The sequence below is a fragment of the Gossypium arboreum genome, chromosome 7 (genome assembly GCF_025698485.1).
Source record: "Gossypium arboreum isolate Shixiya-1 chromosome 7, ASM2569848v2, whole genome shotgun sequence".
Classification (NCBI taxonomy): domain Eukaryota; kingdom Viridiplantae; phylum Streptophyta; class Magnoliopsida; order Malvales; family Malvaceae; genus Gossypium; species Gossypium arboreum.
In genome coordinates, this window is record NC_069076.1 from 62,791,373 (window position 1) to 62,807,361 (window position 15,989).

At 32.8% G+C, this 15,989-nt stretch overlaps 1 protein-coding gene and 1 long non-coding RNA gene across 2 annotated transcripts; one reads left to right on the forward strand and one right to left on the reverse strand.

Annotated features, from left to right (window-relative positions):
• The first annotated feature begins 8,215 nt into the window (after nt 1-8,215).
• On the forward strand, nt 8,216-11,075 carry LOC108463947 (alcohol dehydrogenase class-3-like). The gene is made up of 9 exons (XM_017764005.2): nt 8,216-8,462; nt 8,558-8,694; nt 9,099-9,145; nt 9,245-9,570; nt 9,732-9,814; nt 9,991-10,066; nt 10,247-10,404; nt 10,487-10,648; nt 10,735-11,075. Exons 1-9 carry the CDS (start codon nt 8,429-8,431, stop codon nt 10,849-10,851), a joined length of 1,140 nt encoding a protein of 379 aa, XP_017619494.1. The 5' UTR covers nt 8,216-8,428; the 3' UTR covers nt 10,852-11,075.
• Nucleotides 11,076-12,228: 1,153 nt separating this feature from the next.
• Nucleotides 12,229-13,048, reverse strand: LOC108486903 (uncharacterized). Its single transcript, XR_001871566.2, has 2 exons — nt 12,570-13,048; nt 12,229-12,469 (listed from the first exon to the last, which is right to left on the reverse strand). It is a non-coding gene; the product is annotated as an uncharacterized LOC108486903 (long non-coding RNA).
• Nucleotides 13,049-15,989: the final 2,941 nt, after the last annotated feature.

Below are 15,989 nucleotides of genomic sequence, written 5' to 3' on the forward strand. Positions count from 1 at the left end.
ACTTGAAATGTTTTTCAACCTATTTTTTCAGAACCATCTTCTCAAAATTATTTTTTCAAAAACTACTGTTCAAAAAGAGTGTCCAGCTGGGAGCTTTTTTCAATACTTTTGCTGACAGCGTATCTTACTTGAAGCATTTTTTGACCTACTTTTTCAGAACCATCTTCTCAAAATTATTTTTTCATAATTTACTATACAAAAACAGTGTCCAGCTAGAAGCTTTTTTCAATACTTTTGTTGACAGTGCATCCTGCTTGAAATGTTTTTCAACCTATTTTTTTAGAACTATCTTCTCAAAATTACTTTTTAAGAAACTAATGTACAAAAAGAGTGTCTAGTTGAGAGCTTTTTCAGTACTTTTGTTGACTATACAAAAATGAAAACAATATCCATCTCGTCAAAATAATTTTTTCAGAACACATCACTTACCTATTAAAAACCCTAAACCCAAATTTAATTTTCAAAAACCATAAACCCTAATTTATTTTTTCAAAAACCCTAACCCTAACCCTAAACATTAAAACCCTACCCATAAACCCTAAGCCCTAACATGCAAATAACCCAAAAACCCTTGAAAAAGACGGGCTAAAGCTCTTTCACGTGTAACAACCCGATTTTCAGTGGTGTCGAAAACAGTTGTTTGAGGCCACCAAATCCAGCAAGTAAGCTCATAAATTTTATTATTTAATATTTACAAGTCAAATATGATTTTTAAAAAAAAAATTGAATTAGTAACCTATGTCTTATAATAAACTATTAGGTTCGAGTGATAAAACCCTAGTTCAAGTGGTTTTAGAAAATGAAGTATTAGGACCCCGTTTCTATAAACCAAGCCGTAAATATTTTTATAAATATTTACGGAGTGTCATTAAGGTAGTATTAAAGTTTCGTTAAAAAAATTTAACATTTCGACAGTTAATTAATTAAAAATGACTAAATTGAAAAATGTACAAAATTTGCTAATTATAATAAAGTGACCAAATGGCTTGATTAATAAATAAAGAGGGACTTAAGTGATAAATATGCCTAAATTAATGGATGAGGCTACATATGAATAAAAAATAAAAAAATAAAAAGAAACAATGGCAAAATTGTAATTATATTGAAATTAAATAAGACAAATTGATATTTAAAAGCATTCTAGGCTTGTCTTCTCCAATTTTCGGTTTAAAACAGACAAGGGAGAGAGCTTAAGCTGGTTTTTAATATTTTTTCCTCATCTGAGTTCAATTCTTACCCGTTTTTTGTAATTTTATGTTTTTGAGATTGTTACAATTAGGTCCAATTAAATCTTACTTCAGTTTTTGATTTTGTTAAAGATTTTGGATGTTTCTATTGATGAATCTATATGATTTTTTATGCTAAATGATGAATTTGAGATATTAGTTGTTATTTAAAATTATTTTGTTAGGTGATTTTGATGAATTTTTCGATTAAAGATTAATTTGTTAAATTAGTAAAAAAACAAGAATTTGTTCTGAAATTATTGCAAAAATGAGCTGTATTAAATGCCATGAATATTCTGTTGGCTTGGATTTGTATTAAAAATGGTTAGTTTTCATGTTTTGGGTTCAGAGACTAAACTGAATAAAAGTTAAACTTTAGAGACAATTTTGTAAAATGTCAAAAATAAAAAAATTGCATGAAATGAATTGTTTTATTTTCTAAATTAATAAATTGAATAAAATTATTAATTTAGATCAAGATCGGGTGAAAATCGAGGAAAATGAAAAATTACCAAAATGCCATTGAAATTTGGTATTTCTGCAATTTAGCCAGGTAAGTTCGTATAGTTAAAAATTAATATTTTTATTAATTTGATGAATGGTATTATGTAGTTATTTTATTGTTGAAAATAAATTATTGTTGGAATTTTAATATTGAATTGAATATTCAAGTTAAATGGAATGCGAGATTTGAGTACATTTGTTATTTGGCCTATGACGCTATTGAAGGAAGATATCGGTAAATTGCCCAAGTAAATTAGGGTTTAGCATTTGTTGCGAACTCTCGTATTTTACTTTCTGTTTAGCACTTTCGAGCTTTTGTTCAGCTCTTACAAGCTTTTGTTTAGCTCTTACAAGCTTTTGTTCAACTCTTATGAGTTTTTGTTTAGCTCTTACGAGCTTCTGTTCAACTCTTATGAGTTTTTGTTCAGCTTTTATGAGCTTCTGTTCAGCTTTCGAGCTTCTTTTGCCGTATCTGAAAGGCCTAGCTCTTATGAGCTTCTGTTAACGATGTATTATTATCCGTAATTCGTTCTTTGATTTGGGAAAGTCTTGGTAAAGTGATTTATTTAATGAATTTGAAAGTTATCCAACAATATTCTAAATGGTTCAACAGACAATGTTGTGTTACGAGACGATATGATTTTGATACGAACTAATATAGGTATATACATAAAATACAAGGAAATGATGGCACATGATATATTGATATATTGATATATTAAAATGGATGATATATATATAAAGAAACGGTAAGAGAATGATATGTATCTTGACATGAACATATACGAATATCTTTGATATGTTGATACATGGAAATTATGTAAGTTGAGACGAGTAATAAACTCAAGTGTAACATGTTGAGATAATAAGGTTATCGATGTTGAATTTATATGAAATATGTTCAAGTATGCTAACAAGTGTTGTTGTTTGATGCTTAGGTAAATGCCAAGCTGTTGGTTGAATGGTAATATGCTTAATTATAAGTTGTATTGAAATAGTAAGTATTCAAATGAAAATATGCTTTAGCTCATGAAAGAGTGGTAAAGTTTAAAGTTATTTAAAATCCTACCATACTAGGAATGATATGTATAAGTGACGCTGTGGATTTATTCACTTTGTGAGTTGTTGAATATAGCTTCATGAATCTTGCAGTATCGATATTGAATTATTCTTGATATGTATAAATTTTATATTGGAAATGAATTGATATGATTAAAGTTTATATGATCTTACTAAGCATTAATTGCTTACATATTTGTTTTTCTTTACTTTTCAAATTATCGGAAGCTCGATTGTAACTGATCACTTGATTTCGTGATAGGTTTTAAATATTTATAATTAATCGTTCTTGAAACTAACTATTATCGGGATGTAGGCAAGTGTACCTATCGAACAGTAGTATAGTTTTAGCAAGACCGGATTGTCCAACCCAAGGGAACTAAAAGTACTAGTAATGACTGTCTTTTTATTATCTAGCCTAAGAATAAAGAGGTTTTTATTTTAACTAACTAATTATCTAAACTAAGAATTCACAGAGAATGGAATTGGGGAATTGCTTTTGGGAAAATCGATTGAATTAAGACAATACCTAAGGAAAAATCCACCTAAACTATACTTGTTATTCTGGCTCCGAATCGAACGATTTATTCATTTAACTTGTTCCGTAGATATCCCTAAGTTATGTTATTATCCCTATTCAAGACTAATAACGTCTAATACCTAGATTGAATAATTGAGACTTTTCTCTAATTAACACCCTAGGGTTGCATTAACTTGATCTATGGATCCCCTTATTAGGTTTCACTCTAATTCGGCAAAATCTTGTCACCCTATGTCTAGGCGCGCAAACAACTCCGCTTAATTATGATAAATGTACTCTTAGACAGGGTCTATTCCTCCTCTGAATAAGAGTTTATCTTGAATCAGTATCCTGGGATATCAAAACAAGAATTAAGAACACATAATTAAGAACAAGTTAGATATTTATCATACAATTCAGAAAATAATAACAAGATTCGTCTTAGGTTTCATTCCCCTTAGGTATTTAAGGGTTTAGTTCATAACTAAAAAGGAAAACATCTCATAAGAATAACGAATACAAAACATAAAGAAAACCCAAAACTCCTGAAGGGAAATTAAGGAGAGATCTTCAGTCTTGATGGTGAATTTGGCTTCTGAGATAGATCAATCGACTTCCTTGGAGTAATTCCTTACTCCCTATTCTGTGTCCCCCTTTTCTTCCTCATCTAGGGTGTATTTATAGGCTTTGGAAGAGCCCTCAAAATTAGCCTTTTTCGAATTGGACTTAACTTGGGCTCGGCAGGGACACGCCGGTGTAACACGCCCGTGTGCAATTACTTCAGGCCGTGCTCAAGCCTGCCAAATTGACACGGTCGTGTGGTCTGCCCGTGTGAGGAGGTCTAGGCCATGTTGATTTCGTACTTTGGCCCATTTTCTCCAGTTTTGGCCCGTTTCTCGTTCATTTTGCTCTCCTATGCTCTCCTAAGTATAAAACCTAAAATTAAAGTATTAGGAGCATCGAATTCACCAATTCTAATAGGAAATCATACATAAAATGCGTTAAACATGGGGTAAAAATATGTATAAATTACGGTTTATCAATAACGCCCTGAAATTTTAGGAATTTTATTGTGAGAATCTGCAGTAATTAATTTTTGTATCTATGGTTCTGTGCTCTGCTTTTATGTTTAAGGTCTAGAGTTCGATTCGAGTCGTTAAAAGTTTTTTTTATCTTAAAATCAACCCTTAGTCATACGTTACCTGGTTAAATTCAATTCAGTATGAAACTGTGTCAAGAATGAGCCTACTGGTTCACTAGTTAAGTATCTGTCTGTATTCTGTTAGGTTCCATGTTCGAGTCTTGAATGGGACAAATAGGAAATTTTTTGCCAAATACCAGAAATTTGCTTGGAAGTTAGGAATTTAATTAACGCTAGTTTCTTTTACTTTTATTTTTTATTTCCTTCTTTTCTTCTTCGCGTCCATTTTCTTTTTGATTATCTTTCGTTGTGATTTAAATTTTGTTGCTAATCGGAATTGTGGGAGATACGAGATCAACAGAAATTTTTTTGTTAGTTATTGGTCAGAAAGTTATCAGGTAAGTAACTGTCAATGTGAACCTTTTCGCGGATTATTTTCGTTTCTGTGACTTGCGAGGAATTGAGTATTCTGTGAGTTCAAGAATCTCTGATAAATGATTATTTGTTTTTTATTAGACAAGAATATTAGCATTAAGGAATAGCGACTCAACAACTTCCGAATTTGTTGCTGAAGTTTCGATGAGTTTATTTCCATCCAAGGTTTCGTGTTGAAACTTTCGACATAAGCATTAAGTACATGGTTTGGAAATTCTACTAATTAAATGGCTAAATTGTATTACTATATGATTGTGTTAGGCTCCGAGGATCTTTTGCGTTGTTATTACTTTGAAATTTCTCCAGGTGTGTACCGAAAACTTTAGTTTTGCAAGTTTGGGTTGCCAGAAATGGTGGTTGTCAATGCCACACGGTCGAGTACACGGGCGTATGGCCAGGCCGTGTGATTGGGTGTGTAACTCACTGCTCACCAATTTGGGGCCACACGGGCAAGGCACACTGCTATGTGTAGCCATATTAGTGCAGAGTTCTCACGGCCAGGGACAGGGGCGTGTGCCCAAGCTGTGTAACTCACTATTTGTGGTACAAGACCACACGGCCAGGGACACGACCGTGTGCCCAGGCTGTGTAACTCACTATTTGTGGAGCAAAGCCACATGACTAGGGACATGGACGTGTGCCCCGACTGTGTGAGTCACATGGGCAGGAACACGAGCGTGTGTCTAGGCCGTGTAACTCACTGTTTATGCTTCGAAACTACACGGGCAAGGCACATGGACATGCGACCTGGCCGAGTGACATTTTATTAGGGCCCGAAACCTATTTTCGAGGCTGAAAGTGCTACTTAACTCTGATACTAGCCTTTTCAAAGTATGAATGATTGAATTTGATAATATGGGAACTGTCTGATACTCTGAAACTGACCTGCGAGCAACATAATAATATGTGCACTATAATACATACTCTGATATTGAACTATCTCATTTAATTGTATAATGAATTAGAATGATTGAATACATATTATGGGTATTTGTGTCCTGCATTGGCATGTGTTGGGATATTGTGAAGAGGGAAGAAGTTTGTTCTGAAATCGTGGCTATGCTACAATGAGTATTACTCTGATTCTGACGCTTGTCGCATATTAATCTAGTAGCTAAGCTATTTCTCTGGGAAAGTGTCAATGAACACTTTAAAGGTGTGCAGGGTAGTTGGGCGTTGAATGTCCATAATAGTTCGTTGGGATGGTCGAATACGATGTGTAGTAGACGGAAATAGGTATGTTACATCTGAATCTGATCTGTACCATATATATGAACTGAAATTACATATATACATATGTAACTCATCTGCTCTGAATCTGAACTGAAATTACTTTTATATTGAATCGGATCTCTGAATTTGGAATTACTTTATAAGCGAGCATTAATTGAATAAACTTCCTTTTACGCACTGAGTTCACAACTCATTTTATTATTGATTGGATTTCAGGTGGTCCCATGTCTTGATCGGGTCAGTACCGCGGAAGCTCAGTCAAACTTTTATTTTTCTTTTAAGCATTACTATTAGGGATTTCGGTATTTTATGATGTTATGGTATTTTTGAAGATTATGTGTTTAATTAATTGTTTTGATGGATATTATGTGATGAATGATTCATTTTGACTATGTTATGATAGTAGTAATTTTAGTATTGGTGATGTAACTCTCCGAACTTGGTCTGGACGTCTAGGCCGGGTTTAGGGTGTTACATCAATTGGGTTGGAAGCTTGTCGAAGTTATATCACACTATCCATCGATTTTGTTGGTACTTTTGGATGTTTTGATTTTGGTTATAATGGCATGTATAGGTTATTTTGGCTAAATGTTGGCCTATATGTATTTTGTGGAGATTAGCCACTTATTTGGTTTGTGTTTTGGCACATTTTGGTTTGTGCATATTTGCCTTATATGGTTGATGTGCGGTTTAGTTTATGGTTGTATAGTGAAAGGTAAAGTGTTAGCTAATTGTGCATTTATATACATGTGTTTTAGTATGCGATAAGTTGGTCATAAATTGGTCCCTTGATATGTAAGGCATATATAACTAAATATGCTAGTATTTGAAATACATTTTGGCATCAAATGGTATGTTTTGGTAGGCAAGTGGTGTAGTTTGAAATAATGCAAATTAGTTTGGAAAACCTTGGGTACAAATATGCATATAAGTTAGTTATACACATGAATATATTAAATACATGAGTACACATGTTATAATCTGTCATCTGAGGTGCCTAAAGGCATATTGGTTGTATGTAAAGATAATATATGTGAAAAGCTTGCTTTTAGTTTGTTTTAGTACCTAATTTTGGCTTATTGATATACACAATGTTAACTGAAGGTACATGCCTTGTTGGGTGAGAAAAATGGCTTATAATATAGCCTATTTTCGTCCACACGGGTAGAAACATGGGCATGTGTCTCAGCCGTATGTGACACAAGGCCAGGTGACACGGCTATGTGTCCCTTGTATCTTTTAAAAAGAATGCAAGTCAGTGAGTTGCACGACATTAGACACGGGCGTGGCTCTTGACTGTGTGAGTCACATTGCATGGTCACACGACCGTGTGACCCTTGCAGTGTTGAAAATATTAAATATTTTCGAAATTTTTTTTGAGTTTTTGATTTAGTCCCGATTTTTTTCTAATGTGTATTTTGGGCCTCGAGGGCTCGTATAAGGGACAATATGTTTAATTTTGATTGGTTTCTGACATGTATATTATGTGATGTAAAATGTTTAAAATTTCTGTCTATTTGTTCTGTAAACTCCGATAATACTCCGTAACCCTATTCCAGCCACAGACTCGGGTTAGGGGTGTTACACCACATCAGCGCGTTTTCTATTGACATGGCAAAAGCGCTCCCTTGAGGACGCGCTTCTCTGAAATTTTCCCTTAAAACGCTTCCACGTAGGCGCATTTTTGATTTTTTAGTCCATTTCGATAAATAATGTTTTAATTGGCCCATATCTGTAAATAATGTTGGAAATGAGTCTTTTTTAGTAAAATAATGTTGGTTATTCATTTCATCTTTAAAATTAATTTTATTTTTTTTAAAGTACGGTGAAATGAAATTCAAGTTTTTTACCTATAACCTAATTTTATGTGAAAACTCAAGATTTCTTCTTTAAAAAAATCCAACAAATTTTTATAAGACCCCAAATTTTCCTTTTATGAAAAAATAAATTATTAACAAAATAAAATAAATAATTAAAATGAAATTTTATTAATTAAAATAAGTGTATGTAATAACAAATTAACGGGGTGACATATGAATGAGTTAAATAATAAAGGTATGATACTGCAAAATTTTATTTTAATGTTGAAAAAGAGAAATTAAAAAAGAAAATAGGAGGGAGTGCGTGCGGGTTTAAAAAATCCGGTGAGTGATTAGAATCCAAAGGCAAACAAACACCACCAATTTCAGTATAAGTTGATTTCATTCGTCTCTACTTTCCTATCTCTACCAACACTGCTTTATTAGACGTTTTGTCCTCTCTCAACCTCAAAAAAATCATTTAATCTGATCTTCTTCTTTGTTTTCACCAATGGCTACGGCAGGCAAAGTCATCACTTGCAAAGGTATACTCTTTCATCTCATCTTTTTCCGGTCATGCATTTGCTACTTGTTTCGGAACCCTAATGATGACAATACCGATGCGGCTGTGATTATGAAGCTGCGGTGGCTTATGAACCGAACAAGCCGCTCGTCATTGAGGATGTCCAGGTGGCTCCGCCGCAAGCCGGTGAGGTTCGGATTAATATTCTCTTCACTGCTCTCTGCCACACTGATGCCTACACTTGGAGCGGAAAGGTTTTTTTCCTCTTCTTTTTCCCCTTTTTCTTGCATTTCTACATCTTAGTTGCTTGCTTAAACTTATTTTTTAAATAAAACGATTTCATTGCTTTTCTTTCATCTAACCTTTTGGTTGAAAGTTTGTCAGCATTGTATTTCGCTGATCCTGTATTTTTGCTTTTAGATAAGAAAGATGTGCATAACATTGTTCTATGTTCAATTCACGACTTTCTGGAAATGTGAAGTTGCACTGAAATTCTATGGATGAGTCATGACTCATGAGTGTGTATATAATATATTGTTTCCTCTAGTAGTTACAATGATAAATGATTAATCTAATCAGGTTTATGTTGTTTACTTCTATTTTGGCATTTTCCAATTACTCTGCTTAGTTCTGATGTTTATCATGCTTTGTTTGCAAGGATCCTGAGGGTCTATTCCCATGCATTCTTGGTCATGAGGCTGCTGGGTACGCTGGTTTTTCTTTCTTTGTTTCTTATTACTTCTTATAGTTTATGTTCGTTTTTGATTGCTAAAGAGGGAGTTTTGTTTGAATTTTTCACCACAGGATAGTAGAAAGTGTTGGTGAAGGAGTAACCGAAGTTCAACCAGGTGATCATGTCATCCCTTGTTATCAGGCAGAGTGCAAAGAATGCAAGTTCTGCAAATCAGGGAAGACAAACTTATGCGGCAAAGTTAGGATGGCCACTGGAGCTGGCATCATGATGAATGATCGCAAGAGCCGATTCTCAATAAATGGAAAACCAATCTACCATTTCATGGGTACCTCAACATTTAGCCAGTACACTGTTGTACATGATGTTAGTGTTGCAAAGGTTGATCCGCAAGCTCCTTTGGACAAAGTATGCCTTCTTGGATGTGGTGTCCCAACCGGTATACATTTGTTTAACTCTTCCATTGTTTAAGAATTTGGAATCCCATATGTGATCATCTAAATGGATAACAATTCAATTTTTTATTTGACAGTGTATATGCTTTATAAATTTGTCCTTTTGCACAAACTATAGTATTTATATATGCTTTGTGTTGTGTAGGGCTTGGAGCAGTGTGGAACACAGCCAAAGTTGAACCAGGGGCTATTGTTGCTATTTTTGGCCTTGGGACTGTTGGTCTTGCGGTATGTTTCAAATATCCACCTCACTTATTAGGAAACGTATTAAAGCTGTTTATTATGAACTTCTAGTTATCTTTTTTGGTTCTGTTCAATATGTTTGTTATTGCCACTGTTGTTTTATTTTTGGTGCCAGATGTTAAATTGTTTATTTATCTACTCTTTTGATCGCAATGTTGCAGGTTGCAGAGGGTGCAAAATCGGCTGGTGCCTCGAGAGTAATTGGCGTAGATATTGACAGCAAAAAGTTTGATATAGGTAAGTAACGTATGAATAATAATGCTCAAAGTATTTTATTAATATTAATATGAGATATTCAGTATGCAATTTGCTAGAAAATGGGAGGTTATTGTCAAGCTTATCTTTTTTGTAATAATTCTCGTGTTACTTCTATTTATACATGTATATGAATGTATTTTTGCAAATTGAAATTTGCAGCAAAGAATTTTGGAGTTACAGAGTTTGTGAATCCAAAGGACTATGATAAACCGATTCAGCAGGTCCTTGTTGATCTCACAGATGGTGGTGTTGATTACAGTTTTGAGTGTATTGGAAATGTCTCTGTCATGAGGGCTGCTTTGGAATGCTGTCACAAGGTAAGTGCTTGTTGAAATTTTAGAGCAATAATGATTTTGTAAAATGGCAGGTCACTTTTAATGGAACCTAAGAAACTTTCAGGGGTGGGGAACATCAGTCATCATTGGTGTTGCAGCATCAGGTCAGGAGATATCTACTCGACCTTTTCAACTGGTTACTGGTCGTGTTTGGAAAGGGACTGCTTTCGGTGGCTTCAAGAGCCGCTCCCAAGTGCCCTGGCTTGTGGACAAGTACATGAAGAAGGTAAATATAGTTTAAATGCATTTTATATATTTAAACCTGTTTTATGAGTGGCATTTTTTTCATTATACTCCCTTGTTCTGTTCCAGGAAATCAAAATCGATGAGTACATTACCCACAACTTGACCCTCGGAGAGATTAACAAGGCATTTGATCTGATGCATGAAGGGGGTTGCCTCCGATGTGTGCTGAAGATGCACGAATGAGGCTGTATTTGTGAACCGAAGGGGTGACCTGTGAAGAACTCCATGCCCATCCTTCATCAGGAAAGGCATGTACTCTGTTGCCATTTACTTACAAATAGAAACCATAATGTGTTGGAACAAACTGCTTCTAATTCTACCTTTTGGAAATGTCTGCTTTGTGATGCTAAAAGAGAAACAACGACTAAGGAGGTTTATGCATGAATAAAACATTGATCTTCTGGAAATGTTTGCATTATAGCATTGGTCATTATCAGATATAGATTACAAATTGTTATTTTTTCCATGTCCTAATAACTTTTAAACTAGTAAATTTATTTATTGACCATTTAACTTGAAAAGTTACAAAATGGTTACTGAACTATCAGTAAATTTCTTTTTGGATCACTAAACTATGAAAAATTATAAAATGGGCACCTAACTATTCAATTTTGATCACTAGTGGGTTAACAATAACAATTTTTAAAATTGGCATAATAATAACTTTAACTCTCAACATGTATATATTTTGTTGATTTAGTTTTGATTCTAAAAAACTTGGCCTTTTACATTTACAGATTGTGTAACTTAATTTAAATTTTTTAATTTTTTTTTTTTACCCTTTCACCTGAAAAACAAAAAAAAAAAATATGTGCTAACTTTGATTGAAAACTTAAGTTAAATATACCATCAATGTCTGTACTTATAAACCTAAAAATTAAGTTGATTTTTTAATATAAAATCTTCAGGCAAAAGACACTGCAGAAAACATTTATTCATCTCGAATTTAGTGTAAAATACATTTACCCCCTATAGTTTGAAGCATTTTCACTTAGTCATATTTGAAGAAAATTTCATAAACCATTTTGAGATACATATACTAAGCAAATTTTTAAATAAAAAGACAATGCCTACTTATTCCATACATAGCTTTATATAGTACCAGTATAGACCGAAATTTCGTTATGATCCAATTCTGATCGATAATAGATACCGAGGCTTTACAATATTTGATATATATATACAATTCTTACTACTCATAAAATTCTTAAGACCCTTGAATCGGAAAAAAATACATATTTAAGTATATTTAAATTCATTCTCTCTTAATTGTTATAAAAATAAGAATGTGCCTCAATTGGCTAACACCACACATAGTTGACTCAAACTGTTGGAAATATAGATAGATATTATATTTTGTTGCTGTTTGTCTTTGTTCTAAAACTAAATCCCACATGAAACATGAAAAACCATCGCAAACATGTCTTTGCTGATTCCAACAGCAACAAGTTGCTTGCTTTGCATAAAAACACTGGAACAAGGAAATATCATGAAATGATACGTAAACCTGGAACATATAATCATAGGAAAACTTCAAAGATGAAGTGATATTTTGTACCGTTTTTAACAGAAACAATCCTACTATTAATATGTTGTATATTATTTCAAATCAATGGGCATTACATGTTTTACAAGTGATTGAAAATTCGATTTGAATACACAAAACCGAAAAGATAATACATGTTTTTCAAGTACTATTTATGTTACTATCTACAAACATGAGACCTGCCTACATGTTTTCTGGGTTGCTGCTGTCCGCCTGTTTTCCTTCTCTGTGTTTTCATTTTCGGCAACAACTTCACTGCAAGCCAGCAAAATTTAAAATGTAGAAACAAATTAGGATCACCAGTTTCTCTTTTTTAATTTATTGTAAGAGAAGCTAAGGAAGTGAAAGTGCTTACAGGCTTCAACGAGATATCCACCTTGTGGGGCTTTGGAGATATTGAAGATGAGAGCGAGCCTGATTTGAGTCATGGCTGATTGTTTCGTCAGCGTTTAGGTTTCTTGTTTCAGTTGATTGCATCCTCTTTCGATCTCTTCAAATTTTGCACTTGCTCCTCTCTCAAGCATTCGCCGTTTTCTTTAAACTCTGCTTTCGAAGCCTTCTCCATTTCTGGTTTTTGTGCCACCAATTGCGGCAACTTCATCTTTCTTGTCGCCATGAAATTGTTAAAACAGATTTGAAATATATATGATGTGGATGATCACTGAAACGCCACAAGCTCCATTAAAATTAGGTTTAGCTAAATATGAAAGGAACATTGAGTGAGCAATCAGCGATGAGAGAAAGCAAAGGCAAAGCAGGTGATGAGAGAAACGGTAAAATTAGGTTTAGCTAAATATGATAGAAACCAACAAACTGAAGAAAGTAAAAGTTAGTTGTTCTGTTTTTTGTTTTTAATTTTTCCTTTAAACTTTTATTTTACTAGAATCAGTTAATTTTAAAAAATAATTAAAAGAATTAAAAAAACATTCTAGTGTGATGAAAAAAATAGAAAGCAACTGTGGATGATTAATTTATAAAAAAGTAAAAAATAAAAAATATAAAGAAATAAATAAAATAAAACAATTAGCTACTTGAGAATGATATATTTTTCATATTATACTTTTTCATTTTTTATGTTGAAAATATTGTTTTGGCATTAATAATAAGATGAATAATATCTAATAAAATAAAAGTAATTAATATCAAGTAAAAATTATATAAATAATAAAAATAAAGGGATGAGATCCACAGTTATACACATTTTATACCTTTTATGATTAATATTATAATCATATTTCATATTCCATTCATATAATTTATGTATGTCAAATTTTATGTAAAAAAAAAAAACTTTCAACGGTTCAATAAATATTAATATATAATATGTTAGACTGATATGATAGAAATATTAGGTCAATTAAAAAATTACATGCATGTCAAGTACAATTATGTCGATAAATTTAATGGTTGAATAGTTAAAATATTAACAGTACAAAAGATATGAAATATATAAAACTACATTAACTTTACAATAATATAAGTGAATTCCTTCCCAAAATATAAGTAAAGTATATTATTGCATTTATCATAATATAATTATCCTTAATAAAGAAATTATATCTATTTGTTTGTCCATGAGTTCTTTCAAATCATTAAAGGAAATAAAATGATAAAATAAAATATTTTGTTTATATAAAAATAGTTGCTTTATTAACAATGGTATACAAACTCACTGATAATTCAAGTTTTTATACACAATAATAAATTTACCAAATGATTTTTACTCGTATTTTCTTTCCTTGTCACGACATTTATTAAACATTACCTCTTAAATTTTGATTCCTAAAATTTCAAAAATAAATTAATAATAAAATTTGAAAATGTTAAATTTAAATTATAAAATTATAATATTAAAAATTAAAATAATTTTTCATTTCTCTCAAAAGCTCTTGTCATTTGAATATTACTCAATATTTCATCTTTAAAGAATCATTACTTTAATACACCATACTTCCAACTTATCAATGTTAACTGTACCACCCAAATTGTAGGACGACCGACCCTTCACTAATACAACTTTTAAAATAAGCGATAGTAATTGTTAGTGTCATTCTTGTTGGGTTGTCTGTTGAATTTGAATCAGTATTGGTTGTTGCTTCTTTTAATAGGGACACTTCGTCATTGGACTCACTTACTGATATGTTACTAGAGTGTGAAAATAGGCAAAAGGAGTTTGTTCTTAATAGTCTTATGTAGGCAAATCTTGTTCAACATCAAGCAGGTGCTAAAGGGTCTCAAGTTTCTCAATCCAGTTCTGTGACTACTTAGTCAGTTCCTTCCAGTGAGTCTAAACCACAACAACAATTGTAGGCCTATGGTGCTACTCGAGGTGGTAGAGGTTTTCAGAGGCAATTATAGATGTGGTCGAGGTCATTATGGATGCATAAATAGACCTTAATGTCAGTTGTGTGGCAAGTTTAGTCACCTTGTGCAAAAATGTTACTATCTGTTTTATCATGCTTTTAAAGGTGATCAAGCCTCTCAGTCTTATGGTGGCAGTTTTCTAAACATTCTTTTGGCTCTCAACTTGTCTCTATTGTTTTTTAGCGTGGTGGCATGTATCAGGCTATGGTGGTGAATCATCATATGTTTGCTTAGTAAGCACCTTCCCCGTCTTCTCCTTCTTTTTTCTCTGGTGTCAATATGAGGTATAGTAATTTTTCAACCAATGACTCTCATATTCCTCAGACATCTCCAGCTCATGTGTTGCATCATCCATATATATTAGGCCTGCATCCGTATTCTACAACTATGCCAACTCTACATGTTACATGTAATCCTTTTTCATCTGTGACTCATATGTTTTTCATAACTACCACATCTAGTTCGGTTCCAGAAGGCAAGGGGTGGTATCCGGATTCCGGAGCTACAAATCATGTCATAAATTATCTAACTAATTTGGACATATGTGTAGCTTACTCTGGTATGGGAAAGCTCTTTATGGGTAATGGTTCTAGTATTTCAGTTCGACATATTGGTAATATGTCTTTTCCTTCTTCTGCTAAAGTATTATAGCTTCAGAATGTACTACATGTATCTAGCATTAAAAAGGATTTGTTGTTTGTTTCATGGTTTGCTTTTGATAATAATGTGTTCTTTGAGTTTCATCTATTTCAATACTTTGTTAAGGATATTAAGACAAAGGTCACACTTCTGGAGGCGCACACACATAATAGCTTATATCGATTTGACCCTCATGTAGTTCATTCTTTTCAAATGGCTAGTTTTCTCTTGTTTTTTCTTCTAGTTTCATTAATAGCACTCACTCGACTCATCTCTTGGTACTTTTGAGTTGTGGCATCGACATCTTAGCCATCCCTCCTCTCAGATCTTTAAGGTTGTTATTCATCAATGTGATATTTCAGTTGGAGATAATCATTCTCTTGCAGTTTGCTCAGCTTGTCAACAACGGAAGTCCCGCAAGCTTTCTTTCCCTCGTTCTACTACTGTGTATGCTTCTCCATTCCAATTTGTTATTTTTGTAACAACTTAAAAATCAGTGGTCTTAGAAATGGTGGTTTCAGAACCCTATTTTTTATTATCGAGTCCCTAAATATTATTATTTAATATATATGAGGTTATTATAAAGTTTAATTAAAGTTTGGTCCATTAATTTTGTTAATTGGATAGTTAATTAATGTATAAGGACTAAATTGTAAAAGTGGTAAAAGCTAATCGCTATAGATTTTAAATAGCTAAGGGATCAAAATGGTAAATAAACCATTTTCAAAAGTCCAAGAGGTGATGGATGTCATTAAATCCCATTAAATTTTGG